The sequence below is a fragment of the Myotis davidii genome, unplaced genomic scaffold (assembly GCF_000327345.1).
Source record: "Myotis davidii unplaced genomic scaffold, ASM32734v1 scaffold32, whole genome shotgun sequence".
NCBI classification, from domain to species: domain Eukaryota; kingdom Metazoa; phylum Chordata; class Mammalia; order Chiroptera; family Vespertilionidae; genus Myotis; species Myotis davidii.
The window spans coordinates 11,905,612-11,920,586 of record NW_006286587.1 but is presented as its reverse complement, the minus strand read 5'-3'; the positions used below and the strand labels follow the sequence as shown (position 1 = coordinate 11,920,586).

The following is a 14,975-nucleotide window of genomic DNA, read 5'->3' as shown; positions in this document are numbered from 1 at the left end:
CTGAAATCAATGATTGATCTGATTTCTGTCACCATAAATTTCCACATTTCTCCAAGGAAGAATTAGAGCAGATGTCCTCAAGGCTAACTTTCTACTCTGATATCCTATGAATCCTTTTGGGAAAAAAATACCTTTGAGGTTTGTAGGTGTATGTAAAAGCAATATTTTAGACAATTTTAAAAATATCCATAAGTAGATAAGGAAAGAAAGAATCCTGCATAATCTTCGCATTAGCAATAACTTCTGTAGTTAATATTATGGTGTTTTTAAAAAGCATATTAAGTATTTCCTTATAGCAGTGGTTCTCAACCTGTGGGTCGCGACCCCTTTGGGGGTCGAACGATGCTTTCACAGGGGTTGCCTAAGACCATCGGAAAACACATATATAATTACATATTGTTTTTGTGATTAATACTATGCTTTAATTATGTTCAATTTGTAACAATGAAATTGGGGGTCACCACAACATGAGGAACTGTATTAAAGGGTCATGGCATTAGGAAGGTTGAGAACCACTGCCTTACAGGATTTTTCTATATCTTTCCTACATATATACCATAATTTTAACAATGAAAATTTTAAACATGAAGAAAATTACAGACAATAGTATAACATATTTAGAATAGATCTACTATCCAGATTTAATGTCTTAATATTTTTCAAATTTCCTTGTAATGTTTTTTAATTTTCATTTTACTTTAAGAAAGAAAACATTACAGATAAATTAATTTAACTTACAGATAAAGAAAAACTATTTCTCTTCCTTCACAGAGATGACCAAATCTTAATATTGGTGTGACTCAATAATTTACATAGTTTTATACTTTTAAGTACATATATTTATAACATGCACACATATAATAAAATGTATATAGCATTACTTTGTATATTATAAAATGTACATAAATAGTAGTTTTGTTTTGCCCTGTTTTTAACCACACACCAATTACTATTATAAATCTATAGTCAATATTTCTTTTGACTTGCCTTTGTGCTTACAATTTTTCGTAGCTCACAATTGTTTCCTGCATCCTACTCTTTCCTCTGGGCTCAATTTTCTTCTTCCTGTTGTATATGTAGGAGCTTTTAAAGAATCTGAGAGGCAGTTTTTTTTTACCTAAAAAATGGCAAATACCATTTTCTTAAGTGATAGGGCAACTAGTCTAGAACTCTATATTGGCAATTATTTGTATCCAAGTTTTGAAAATTCACTAGTCCTCTGTCTTCTGACCTAAACATTTGTTGGAAAGTTTACTATTCACACAGTCCTGACTTCTTTCTAGGTTAGCTCCTCTTCTCTCAAATTGCTTTAATTTCTTCTCTTTGGTGGATTTATTTGGTGGATTTATAGTGCCTGCATGTAGATTTATTTTAAATATACATCTTTCTTGCGACTTATTGTTCTTCCTTTAATTTAAAATTCATGACTATTATCAACTCTAATAAATTCTGTCATTATCTTTCAGATATTATTAATCTATCTCCTTTTAAAATGGCTATTGAACACAAAACATCTTGGTTATGTCTTATCCTTCACATCTCTTCATGTGTCTTTTATATTACTACACTTTTATTCCCTTTTTCCAAATTATTGTTAATTTTTCATAGTGTTGCTCTTATTTTATATCTGCTTTTCATCTTTTTGTCATTTTTATGTATATTTACTTTATAAAGTCTTCAAAATTTTCTACTCTCTCAAGTTCTTATGGTACTAATTATCCTGTAATTTTACCCTCCAACCAACTCTCATTTTTGATGGTTCACTTCCTTGGGTGTTTTATGTCTTAAAATTGTGAACTCGCCCTGGCTGGTTTCTCAGTGGTTAGAGTATCGGCCTGTCGATTGAAGGGTCACAGGTTTGAATTCCCAGTCAAGGGCACATACCTGGGTTGCATGTTCCATCCCCGGCCCTGCTATGATGTTGGTGGGAGGCAACCAATGTATATGTCTCTCTCACACCAACGTTTCTCTCTCTTCCTATTCCCCTCCTTCCCTCCCTCCCTCCCTCCCTCCCTCTTTCTCTAAAAATCAATGGGATAAATATCCTTGGTTGAGGATTAACAAATGCAAACAAAAATACTGTGAACTCATCTTCAGATATTTTTTCTTCTGTGACATTTCCAAGTGATATTTCCATTTGCTACCTATAATCAACTATATAAATTAATTTTTGTATATTACTATATGACTTCGGATGGCATGAATTTGTTGCAATGTCATGGTGCATTTATGTTTTCTACCTATGATGGGAGTCTTTTTCTTTCTCCACGCTGCACCCTGGGCAGACCCACGTCTCCTTGTTAATTTCTTGAGCTGAGAGTCCTAGATTTGTACATGTAGAGGTATCAGTTCCGGCTTCTTACCCTGAGTGGCTCAAGGTCCCAGGTGGGCATTAGAACCCAAACCCTAGCCATAGGGCCTATTTCTGCATCTACAACGATCTGTAGCCCTTAGGGTTGTTGTATCTCCAGCTCATCAGATTATTGTTTTGGCTTTCATTTTCCTCATTACTCCTGGTGCCTTTTGCTTTTATGTCCATTGAGCTTTGTACTTTAAAATATTTTTGTTATAGTTTATCTCTCATTTATAAGTATGTGTTGAGAGGAGTTCTGTATTACTTCCATTGCTTCAGTTACCTATTGCAACATAACAAACAATTCCAAAACTTAGTGGCTATGAATATCAGCTATTTATTATTTCTCATGATTCTATAATTTGGTCTGGCATCAACTGGGCAGTTTATCTGCTCCAGGTGGTCTCTACTAGCACCAGAACATCACAGAGGCCTCTGAGTTTCTCTCCATGGGGCCTTTGTCATTCTATAGATGTGCCTGAGCTTCACATCAGGTGGCTGGATTCCAGGAGCGGGCATTCTGAGTGAACAAAAATGGAAGCTACAACCCCCTCCACCTGCCATATTTCTCCAAATTTCTATAGTTCCATAACCATCTTTACATGCCCTCAAATACTTATTAAAATTCTTTTTACATTTGCAGAGTGTTCTATTTCTCCAATAATGTGTTCCCTAATTGTTATTTTTGATACCCCTGATTTTTCACAATTATAAATTACACAACACGAAACATTTTTGCATTATGTCTTTGATCTTTCTAATTCTAATTCAGTTTTACTGTAAGTTCTTTAATTTCCTTACAGGTATGATACACAGAACTAAAGATTAGGTTTGTTCTTCCTGTTGAACTACCAGATAACATTTACAAACCTGCCAAATATTTCTGTAGGAATCAGTGAAATTCCTCAGGTCATACTGTTCTCTGTGACACCTGTGTTAAAAAAAACACACCTCACTATTGTTTGAGGAATAATATGGTGATATCAAAGAATTTGTACTTTGAGTATCTAAACTTCCATTGACCAGCCAAGTGACCCTGTGTGAGCCCCTTCTCTTCCTGGAATTGAGTTTCCTTAAACTAATATTGAACTTTAAGTTTTGACAACTCACTCATTTGGGTAAAGGTATAAATAGGTGTTTATTGTCAAGGAAAATATTTTGACAGTGATCACAGAAAACAGATTTGCCCTGGTACAATATCTGGAAATCAAGCACATTGGAAAATAATAGTGTCTATAAGAAAAAAAAATCCAGACAAGAAGTTTACAGTTGTTGCCAACTAAAGGGCAAAAGGTAAAGCAACACTGAAGAACTTGTATTTATAATGTTCAGGTTTAGTCTCACTTCATTACTTTTCAATGGCACTTCTCTACCATATCATTTTTGCAGCTTAGCAGTATATTTAAAATATATGAATGAGGTTATCAGTAAAAAACGAAGACATGTTTCAAGACCATATTTGTGTGTGTTTATAATTTTTTAGCAGTCCTATGCTATACTTGCATTATGCAAATTCTGTTATATCTAGTTTTAAATGATGTTCAAGATCATGGGCAGATGCGTGTGTATTTTCACACGTTTTTAAACGTTCTGCTGTCATGCTGGGACTCAAGGCTCTGGTGCCGCAGGGCCTCCTTGGGGTGCAGAGACCTACTGAGAAGATACAGGGGGTGCAGAGTGGTGCTGGAGGCAACAAGGTCAACACATTTGTGTCTTACACTAGACAACCCACAATTCATTTATTCCATAGGGTTGTTTTTTTTTTTAAATAGCTAACTATTTTAAGTTAGGAATTGGAATAGCAAGCCTGACTTATTTCCTCTAATTTTTCTCACCAGCTTTCAAGATATGGAAAAGACTTATAGACCACTCATCATTCTAGATGTACTTCATTCTCTGCTGAGAGATTTAGTGTGTTGGTCTGGAAAAACTCCTAAGTGTGGCCTGGCCCAGACTTTTATTTGCTTTGGGAGTTCCCTGAGGCTCATTCAACTCAACAAACCTTTGTGCAGACATACAGGTCCACAGGTAGTTGTGCGAGAGGTTAGGATATGAGACAGGTTTCTTTCTGCCAAACATACTCAAGGGGCTTTACACATTCCCTAGGGCAAAGCTTTAGTTGTTATGCTTAAAAAAAGATCTACTAAAACAACTCAGCAGGTAAATTCTGGAAAAGCAATACTTCAGAATCAGCTAGGGGCTGCTGAAATAATTTAATCACTCCAGGAGGCCAGGAGGTAAGATGAATGGAAAACCTTTTTTTCTTCTTCTTCTTGTCAAAGCTCAGAAAACCAGAGTACTGCATGATTTGAATATGCTGTGGCTTTTCTTTTTCTATGAAAGACGGCAGGCTTCTATGGTAATCTTTGCTCCTTACACTGTTATTTGGTATAAAGATTTTTAAAGTTTAGCCTGATCCATGCTGTGGGACTTGGTAGAGTCGAGGGAAATCCAGTATGCCATTTACAAATAGTTCCTCAGACCAGTTTAACCAATGAAAAATCCCACCACAAGGACAACTTACCTATTAGTTAATCTTCTTGCTGACTCTCTGTTGGGTCATTTACACTGTCAACCTGACTATTCATTTCAACTATAACCAGAAAGGAAAACAAAAAGGTTAAATATGTATTCAAACCAAATCTCCTAAACACATTAAAATGGCCTATGACTCGATACTTTTCCGATTTCCTGTTTTATACCTCTTTTCAGTTCATTTTCATTCATTTTTGATTTTAGGGTCATTCTTGTGGATTTTTACTGAAGAGAAATGGGGAGGACAGAATTGCCTTTTTACTGAATTGTAGAAGCTAAGTTGTCATTTCATACCAGATTTTGGGGTTGATATTTGGGGTATATGTATTACCACCCTTAGATAAATTCAAAGGCATTAATAGATATATAAGGAAACAAAGAGAAAAGAAAGCAAAAGAGATCATTGATCTGCAGAGAGGTAAGCAGCTCCCTTTGAAGGGGCTAGGTCAATAGCCTCTTTGTTTTGCCATGTTCTCAATTTTGAAATTCCAAACAGACCTTATAAACCTGCCATTGGGTACAGCGGCAATAGGCACCATGAAATAGAAAAGCAAAACATCTAACCGATCACACAGAAATAATAAATCCTGTGCTTTTACTTCACTGTGTATTGTTCTAGGTGAGCATTTGCATACAAATAGAATTCGTAATTACTGCCATTGTCCAGAAGTAGCCAAGAGCAGGCATAGCAATCACTCTGGACATTTTCAAGGGTCATTGGTTTAATTAGGTTGATATTTTTAAAGCATCAAAGCCCATATTATAAACGGAGAAACAATACACAAATGGACAATAGCTAGGCCATATATAACAATGGAATTCTGACTTAAAACCTATGTAGCAACCAGCCCAGGCAACCAAACCACAACCTCTGCAACAATTAGCTCGCCTAAGAAGTCCCACTTCTGCTTAGCCCAAGTGTCCTTTCCTCATGCCAAGAACTTTAATCAGAGGTTGCTTTGAGTCCCCCCACCCCCCGCTTTTTAAACATTTATTTTTATTGTTGAAAGTATTATAGATGCCCTCTTTTTTCCCCATTGATCCCCTTCTAGCCCACCTCTGCCCCACCCCAGGCTTTCACTGCACTATTGTCTGTGTCCATGGGTTATGCATATATGCATATAGGTTCTTTGCTTGATCTCTTTCCACCCACCCAGCCATACCTTCCCTCTGAGGTTTCATAGTGAGGGACCTGGAGAGTATTATGCTAAGCAAAATAGAGAAAGACAAGTATCACACGATCTCACTTATGTGGAATCCAAAGAACAAAATAAACTGATGAACAAAATAAATTCAGAGACGTAGAAACATGGAGCCTCTCTTTTTGTAAACTATAAAAGTTTCTCACTTCCCTGCCTGCCTTTGAGTTGGCCAAACACAAGTGCTAATGGTTGACACTTTGGTAAGCTCAGAATAAGTAACCTTTGAGTTTTCTCATTTGGGTAGCCTGTATTTATTTGCACAAAATCAACAACTGAAATCAGTTTTTCTTGAACTTCAAAGCTTGACTAAAGTAAAATAGTGGCAGATGTTCGTTTTCATTCTCCAAAGAGGTTTGAAAGAGGGAATGACGTCATGTGGCATCCCACCCAACTCTTTCTTAAGGAGGAAGGTTTGAAAGACAGGTCTCTTTGGTCTCACCTGGGTTTCTAATGACATGTGAGCTCATTCTAAACCCAAGTGTAAACTGGCCAGAAGCAGAAGATTTACCTATATAAAGAGAATAATACAGGGACTTTCAATCCTGGTCTACAAAATTTTTGTAAGTGTGCCCATCTCAGTGTTGGAGCATAATAAAATATAGTAGAATATGCCTTTTCTGTTTCTTCTTCTAATCCAATAGTCATTAGTTACAAAACCTATTAGTCAATGTTACTATAAAAGCATTCCATGATTGAATACATTTGGGAGAAGCCTGTAGTATGCATGGTGAATCTCCAAGTAAGGACTAAAACTTAGTACTTCTCACATTTATTTCTCTTGTATTCAATGAGCATTATATGGGCTTGGTCTTGGTCTTCTTCAGAAAATGCTTTGTAAAAATTAGTTATGAACTATGTCTACAGAGGCAAAACCAGGCTGGGCAAGTTTTGTTCAACTGGTCATGACTAACACGTGGTAGCTTTTAATGGATAGATCTGGTATTTAAAACATTGTTTTTCCAGATAGTGTTTGCCCACGAGTGAAAAATCAGTTTGTGAAAAGGGGCCTATAGCAGGGGGGAATACCCAGTGCTATGGGAAACTCTATGTGAAACCACTAAGTAACTTCTACCAGTGGCTGAATTTTTTCCACGGTCATTTATTGACTCAAAGCAATTTGCAAGTAACTCAAACAGCAAGATATATAAACAGTTGAACACTGATCGATTCTGTTTCTCCTAAGCTCTGTGGGACAGTGGAATGAAATATTTATTAAATCTTATGTGCTCAAACAGTAGTTTTTTCTAATGCAAGTAATGACCTTACAAAAGGTCCCCAGCAGGCGTTGAGGGTGTGCTCACATTTCAGAAGCTCCAATCTTCAGTTGCTTTCAAAATGAGATGTGAATTAAAAAAAGGTTTTGGTAAGTTTATTTCTAGGGTGCTTTTAAAGACTCAGCACATATTTGGCCAAGGCATCAGATGTGATGCGGTGAGATAAAGTGATGAAAGTCCAAGAAAGACCTTAGCCCAAGCTCAAGCCAAAGCTCTGGGGTGGTAACACGGGTAACAGTGGAACAAGCATTTCTTCAGAAGTAAGTGATGCGTCTATAAAGTTCACCAGCTAGACTTCCTGCAGTCCAGGCTAGCCTTGGGATTACCCAGCGTGGCCTCATTTTTGCGAGTTATGATTTAACTGAGGCACATGCTGTTTTTTAAACTTAGAGTCAGTGTTTTAAAAAGGCTGCCAATTTTATTAGTTCCTAGTAGAAAATGGTTTTTGAACTTGACTTTGTCCTAACGGAATGTGTTAATTCACAGAATAGTGAGCTCCCTTAATCCTAGATTACACACAGGAAATGTGCCGCATCTATAGACTGCCTGGGCTCAGCGCTTAGGACCTTACCATCAGGACTTGCGGAGTTTTCTGTGTCACAGGAGCCTTCGCTTTTCACAGGAACTCTAGGCGTGCCCTCGCCTTGAGCTGAAAGAGTGAAAGGAGACAGTCCCTTGATGAACAGAGAATTAGAGGTGTCTGACTGCCAACTGTTCTGTCCCCCTCCCCTGCCCTCTCAAATTCAAAAATTTTCCTGGGACTCAACTTCTTTTGTAGAAAAAGTTAAACAAGAAAATAGTAGTTTGAGCTGTTGGAACACTGTAGTGCTGCCATCTTGTAAGTCCTCCAATTTATGAGATAATCACATCTGTACATACATACACAACATTTAAAATTAGAAATCTGGTGTCATGAAAGTGGGGGAACTTGGTTTAATCAGAATAACCTGCAATTTAAATTTAGGAAAATTTGTATATTTGTGTGTTTAGGTAGCTTCGCCTTTGAAGAGAGAAAAGAAAACCTACTTTGCCTTGGGCTTGCCTGAATGAAGATTCATTCCCCTGGCAATGAGTTTCTTGTTTAAACACAAATGAATGGCTTAGCTGCTGCCCTAGGAGACGGCTCTGAGCTGCCATTTTGGGTCGCCAAGAGTCCGGTCTTTAATTTCCGCTGTGATTGTTCTCTATTTGCACAGCTTCTAAGGCTTGTCATCTACTCACTGTGACGGAGCTGTAACATGTGCTTAAATGTAGCAATCAGGGAATGTTGTTTTTTATTGTAAGAAGTCTGAAGTACTGGGTCCTTTCTGTGAAGATGTCAAAGCAGCTTTTGCATCCAGGGATGAGGGAGAGAATTATGAATTAGACATTCACGTATTTTGGAGACATCAGTATGGAAGTAACCCTGATGAGATGAGAGAAGTCAGGAGGATAACACAGGAAGAAATGGAAAGACTCATAGGCTCCCAATATCCTCTTATTTCTTTAGTTAAGTATCCACTGAGCCAAGCCGGCCAGGGCTTTAGTTAAGTATCTATTACGTTTCCACAACTTGAAAGGCCAGAGCATTTGAAAATACAAATACACATGTGGTGTGCTGGAAAATCCATACTTTCAGAGTTTTAATTATTTCTGTAATTTTTTAAACAGAAGATTAAATTCATGTTTATTACGTGAGTGCTTGTTGAGCCTGCAGTATATTAAACTCGGTGTGCCTGAGGTTGAGAATGAAGCAAGGTTGGGAAAGATACAGTTTATAATTTCTTCAGAGAAAAATACCTTCAAAGATGGAACTTGCACTTTTGTAATGATTTACTGACAATAGAGAAGTATGACTCAAAGGTGATCAATCTCTGAGTCTGGATGTAGTATCTGAAGACAGATAAAAGAAGCAAATTTGAGGAAGGTAGAGAAAGACATTTTAGATTGGAAGTCTGAAGTACTGGGTCCTTTCTGTGAAGATGTCAAAGCAGCTTTTGCATCCAGGGATGAGGAAGAGAATTATGAATTAGACATGCACGTATTTTGGAGACATCAGTATGGAAGTAACCCTGATGAGATGAGAGAAGTCGGGAGGATAACACAGGAAGAAATGGAGACTCATAGGCTCCCAACCCCTTCAAGGACAACATAAAAACTGTGTCCATGAGTTCTTTTCACTAGTTCCTGGGGCTGAGGAAGAGAAAACAAAACTTAGGACTTCCAACTGGACTTAACACTGTATCATATCCTTTCTCACTCTGCCAATTCTAGAAAGTGGACCATTTTTTAATTTTTCATCAACACCTTCTTTAAAGACATAATCACAGAAAAAATATTTCTCTGAGAAGAGAAAATATTTGCTGACTATCCTTGAAAGCACAGAATTAATAACCAGAAAATGGAACTATTTTACTTTATATAAACATAATAAATTGTGGGTAGAAAAAATACCATAAGCAATGTTTAAGAAAAAGAAAGGTTATAAATTGAGGAAAATATTTATACCTTTTATCATAGACATCTTTAATATATAAAGGACTCTAAAATAGAGATGAAAAAGATAAAGAATACGATAGAAAAAATTTACAACAGTTCATTAAATTTTTTTTAAATGGCATGTAGTTATGTGAAAAGATGATTCATTTTGCTAATAAGGAAGGAAATGCAAATTGAAATCACATTAAGAAAGGAATTTCTGCCTAAGGTAGAATACTGTGATGTAGCCTAACCCCTGTACCAAGAACAACTAGAAACACTGGAAATCTATATATACAAAAAGCCAGTGACCTAACGCCATAACGCCATCACGACCAAACGCAGGCAGGCATCCTAGCAGCGGAGCTACTAGCAGCGGAGAGCTATGAGCAGTGGAGGGCGGGGTGCGAGCTAGAAGCGGCTATGGGCGGGGCAGCCAGCTGAGGCAAGCGGATGCGAGCTACCCGCGCATGATTTCATGCACCCTGGGCCTCTGGTATTATATAAGACCTTATTTCAAGGCACCCAAGAGCCATCAATGCATCACAAAGTTCAGGAGGTGCAACATAGTGAGTCTGAAATTCTACATGTGCCAAGTTGAACAGAGCCTCTAGAAATCTTGAAAGGTTTGGAGGGGTAGAGATAAGAGGGACAGACAAAACTTGGAGGTCAGGACCCACCAAGGAAGAGGGGCTCTGATAAGTACCTCCAGTTTTCTGTGGGATCTCCTGAAGGGTGAACTCTGGAGACATGGAGGAACTTGAAAGAGACCAGCTCTTTAAAAAACGTGAAGTTATCAGATTGCTGAGCTGGGCAGTTTTGTGTCCATTAGCTAGCTCCTCTCTTGCTGGCCTCATCTTAGAAGAACAGAGTCTTTGAAATATTATACTTATGCACTTTCCCTAATCTACCTTCTTCTAACCAGGGTAAGCAGAGATCTCACCTGTTAGCTTTTCTCTACAAGGCCTTCCACTATTTATGCCTTTCATTTTGGGCCTGGGTGCAGCTGCTGCTGCTTGGAGTAGAGATAAAGAAAATGTTTTCTGTAGGTTGCTTAGTGAGTAATGAGGATCAGAATAAAGGTCTCTGAACAACTTCAAAACGAAAACAAAACACACACACACTAAGCCAGCCGAGGGCAATACGATAGGGCCCGCGGGCCGGATCCGGCCCGTTTGAAATGAATAAAACTATTGAAAAAAAAGACTGTACCCTTTTATGTAATGATGTTTACTTTGAATTTATATTAGTTCACACAAACACTCCATCCATGCTTTTATTCCGGCCCTCCGGTCCAGTTTAAGAACCCACTGTGGCCCTCGAGTCAAAAAGTTTGCCCACCCCTGCACTAACCATTGGGGAAAGACTGACGATCTGGAAAACATTAATCAGCATCATTAGTTTATCATAACACACCATTAAGAGAATGCAAAATAAGCCAGTGGAAGAATATATATACAATATAGGTCATTTACAAAGACTCTGTACTAATACATTAAAAAATCAATATATGAAATAACATAGAAAACACAGGAAACTCAACGGAAAATAAAAGTAAGACACAAACAGATATATCACAAAAGAGGATATCCTGGTTGGCCTCTTAATTTTTTGAATGACTTTTACCAAATCTCATAGTATTTAAAAGCTTCGTCTTTTTCATTATTAAAATGACTATAAAATGGTCTAACTCCTTGTCTAATTCTCTGGGAAACTATTAGAACTAATTAAAACATAACATTATTGTTATTTTAATAAGAAATAAAAGGAAAGGAAATTTAATTGATCTAACACTATTTAAACATTACTTCCTGGACTTTCTCCTCAGGTTTGTTGTTTCTAATGGTAGGATGTAGGGGTTCCGATGGCTGATTTCTTCCAGGTAATTGCTTTCAAACTCATTATAATCAATGGTAATAACTTGAGATATTACTATGGAGAAACCTTGACATTAAGTCAGGATGTTGGCCAATTAAACAATGCTCAATGAAAATGAAGGAGCACCCAAAACACTTTTAAGAGCTGGGTGAGAGAAGAAGGAAGAAGTTGAAGAAAGCACAACCCAAAAGGCAAATCAGACAGTAGTAAATATTTAAGTTGTTGCCCTATGTTTTGTTTTAACTTAATCTATAATAATAAAAGTGTAATATGCTAATTAAACCAGGCATCCTTTTGGATGTCCTTCCAGATGACCTTCTGGATGAAACAGGGCTGTGAGAGAAGCCCGGTTTCCAGGTGCCTGCCAGTGGCTGGAGAGAAGCCCGGGTCCTGGGTGCCTGCTGGTGGCCGGAGGGAAGCCCATGTCCTGGGTGCCAGAGGGAAGCTAGTGCCAGAAACCAGGGGAAGGAAGGCCTACTCTTGCATGAATTCCGTGCACCAGTGGGGTCTCTCGGGCTGGCCTGTGGGATCTGGCCGAAACCGACTCTCCGACATCCCCCGAGCGGTCCCGGATTGCGAGAGGTTGCAGGCCAGGCCGAGGAACCACACCAGTGCACGATTGGGGCTGGAGAGGGACGTGAGAGGTCAGCCAGCCAGGGAGGGATTGTAGGAGGGCTCCAGGGCATGTCCGGCCTGTCTCTCTCAGTCCCAATCGGCCAGACCCCAGCAGCAAGGTAACCTACCGGTCAGAGTGTCTGCCCCCTGGTGGTCAGTGCATGTCATAGTGAGCAGTTGAGTGGCCTTAGTATATCATTAGCATACTACGCTTTGATTGGTTTAACGGCCGACTGGTCGACTGGACATTTAGCATATTAGGCTTTTATTATATAGGAAACAATACATTCATATGAGAACCTTTGGCTTGTGCTGCCATGTAGGAACAGATTAGCATGAGATGCAATGAAAAAGAAAAGCAGAAATCAAGGTTCTGGAAGCAGAACGAGGCATAGTTTGTTAGATATGCTTTCAAAGACTCTAAAGGTATGTTTGGTAGAAATTATTCATTTATTTAATATCATGATGAATGCATATATGTGTTTACATGTGGTATGAATATATGACTATGTGTGCATTCAGTTGCATACTTATATGACTATGGATGTGCATATGTGTACACATGTGCAAGTGTGTGTTTTGTGTGTGTGTGTATTTGGAAAGAAAAAGAGGAATGACAGACATTTGTTATTCTGGCATGTGTGGAACTGGTATTACCCTAACGATTTCTCTCCTGCTGAGCAATGCAACTGAGTGTCTCAGAGAAATGATTCTATTTCCCATAGACAATAGAATCTGATCAAAACAAAAATTGCCTCTACAGTCTATTTATTCCAGTTTGCCTGTCCCTTTCCCCATTTTGATTACTGCTGCTTGAAACACAAACAAGAGGTGTATTTTAGGGCTCCTAGCAGGAGGTAAAAGATACTGAAATAGAAGGAGTCTGGAACATTCAGAACCATTTTAATTTTAATTCACCAACTTCACTGTCTTCCGCAAAGCCTTGATTATGTTAAACCTTTGTAGGTCAGTTGCATTACATAAAAAGTAATAAATGAAGCAGGTCTCATCACAAAGAAAAGATACTGAGATGCATATAGAATGCAATTAACCAGATTTGTAAACACACAAACACAGATGTTAGAGGGACCTTCAAGTTTTTCATTTGAGATTTGTGTTGGCAATACATTCCATGCAACAAATGGAATTACAGTTATTTCTCAGAATGTGAGTTTTGTAGGTGTCATGACAGCTGTAGACAGCAAGGCCTGTCTGGATCTGGATTCACCATTAATGAATTAGAGTGGTGTTGACTTAAAGCAAGCACTCTTGAACCATCTTCAACACTTTTGTCATATCTCTGTTGCAACTCTACTATTAATGTTAAATTAGGTTATTTTTCAGAAATGTTCTCTTCCTAGCTTCTATCCCTGTGGGAGTCCACTGTCCCTTGGCATTGGCTTGGCCATGTGATTTGCTTTGGCCAATGGGACATTAGCAGAAGTAAGACAAGCAGAATCTTGAAATGAATTTGTAGAGTTGAGGATTTCTCTCTGCGCTCCTACCTTTTACCCCAAGAAGAATAAGCATTCAGGAGCAGCATATCTAAGGATCATAAGACATAAACTCCACTCACAGCCTGACCTCCTTTCTGGCTCAGATGATGTGGTGGATCCTCACATGCATGAACAAAAGTATAGATCATTGTTCTAAGCCCCAGAAATTGAAGATGGTTTGTTATGCAGCATTCTTGGGCAATAGCTAAAGCATTTAATATGTTTTTAATGGACTCAATCTTAATATTGTCCCATAGCAATTATAGTTATAAATTATGAACTTGATTTGTGCCTAATTTATAACACATTATAATAAATATGTTAATTTCTACATAATCAAAAATTGTCTTTAGAATTATAGATGGTGCATGTATGGAACTTTGAGAAATACCAAATTAATGTATATAGGTGAGAGGTTTCTTAACAAGCTAAACTCTGCTGACTCCATAATGGTACTGAAATGGAAGATAACTGTTGTTAAGAGTTTATGGCATTTGTCACAGTCATTTAAATTATAAGCTCAAGTGGAAAGAGGCTCTTATTCCACATGCATAAACATTGATTTATGTTATTTTGAAGATACTGATAGTTAGAGGAGATGAGCTTAATTAGACCTTACTTTACCTTAGACACTTTCTAGGTGTAGAATCCAAGGAAGAACAGACTGTTAATGAAAATACAGGACTTGAAAAGAAGTTGAGTTGTAGTAGTACATTGTGTTATAATGATATTTCCCTCAATCTTTCTTTACAGTCAAGTCACAAATACCACTTAAAATTATCTTTAAAAAGTCACTTTTCTCATTGATGTGGTTACAGTAGCCAGAAACTAAATATGTTTAATCTCACAAAGTAAATTCCAACCCTTGGTAGTGGCATGGGCTTACTTATTTATATAGCTGCTTCTGTGGCATACAGGTTTCATAGCCAGGTGTTTTAGGATAATACTAGTGGCCTGGTGCAGGAATTCATGCACATTGAAAGGAAATTAATTAGAAGAAATACTTTAATATCGCTATTTGCCATTTCTGTATAATAGAAGTGTCAACCAAATTCACAATTGACAATGACAGATCAAAACACATGTGCGATTATGTATGCCACATGCACATTATATGTATCATGCATGAACAAGTCAACTTAGCCTTAGATATATATATATATAT

At 37.8% G+C, this 14,975-nt stretch overlaps 1 protein-coding gene across 1 annotated transcript in view; it reads right to left on the bottom strand.

Moving 5' to 3' along the window:
- MACROD2 (MACRO domain containing 2) overlaps positions 1-14,975 on the bottom strand; it is a 1,283,682-nt gene that overhangs the window by 3,337 nt on the left and 1,265,370 nt on the right. The window contains exons 13-14 of the mRNA XM_015560286.1: positions 7,936-8,013; positions 4,878-4,946 (exon numbers count right to left, since the gene is read on the bottom strand). Coding sequence (XP_015415772.1) covers positions 4,885-4,946; positions 7,936-8,013 — 140 coding nt within the window. The 3' untranslated portion in view covers positions 4,878-4,884. The remainder of the gene's footprint in view (positions 1-4,877; positions 4,947-7,935; positions 8,014-14,975) is intronic.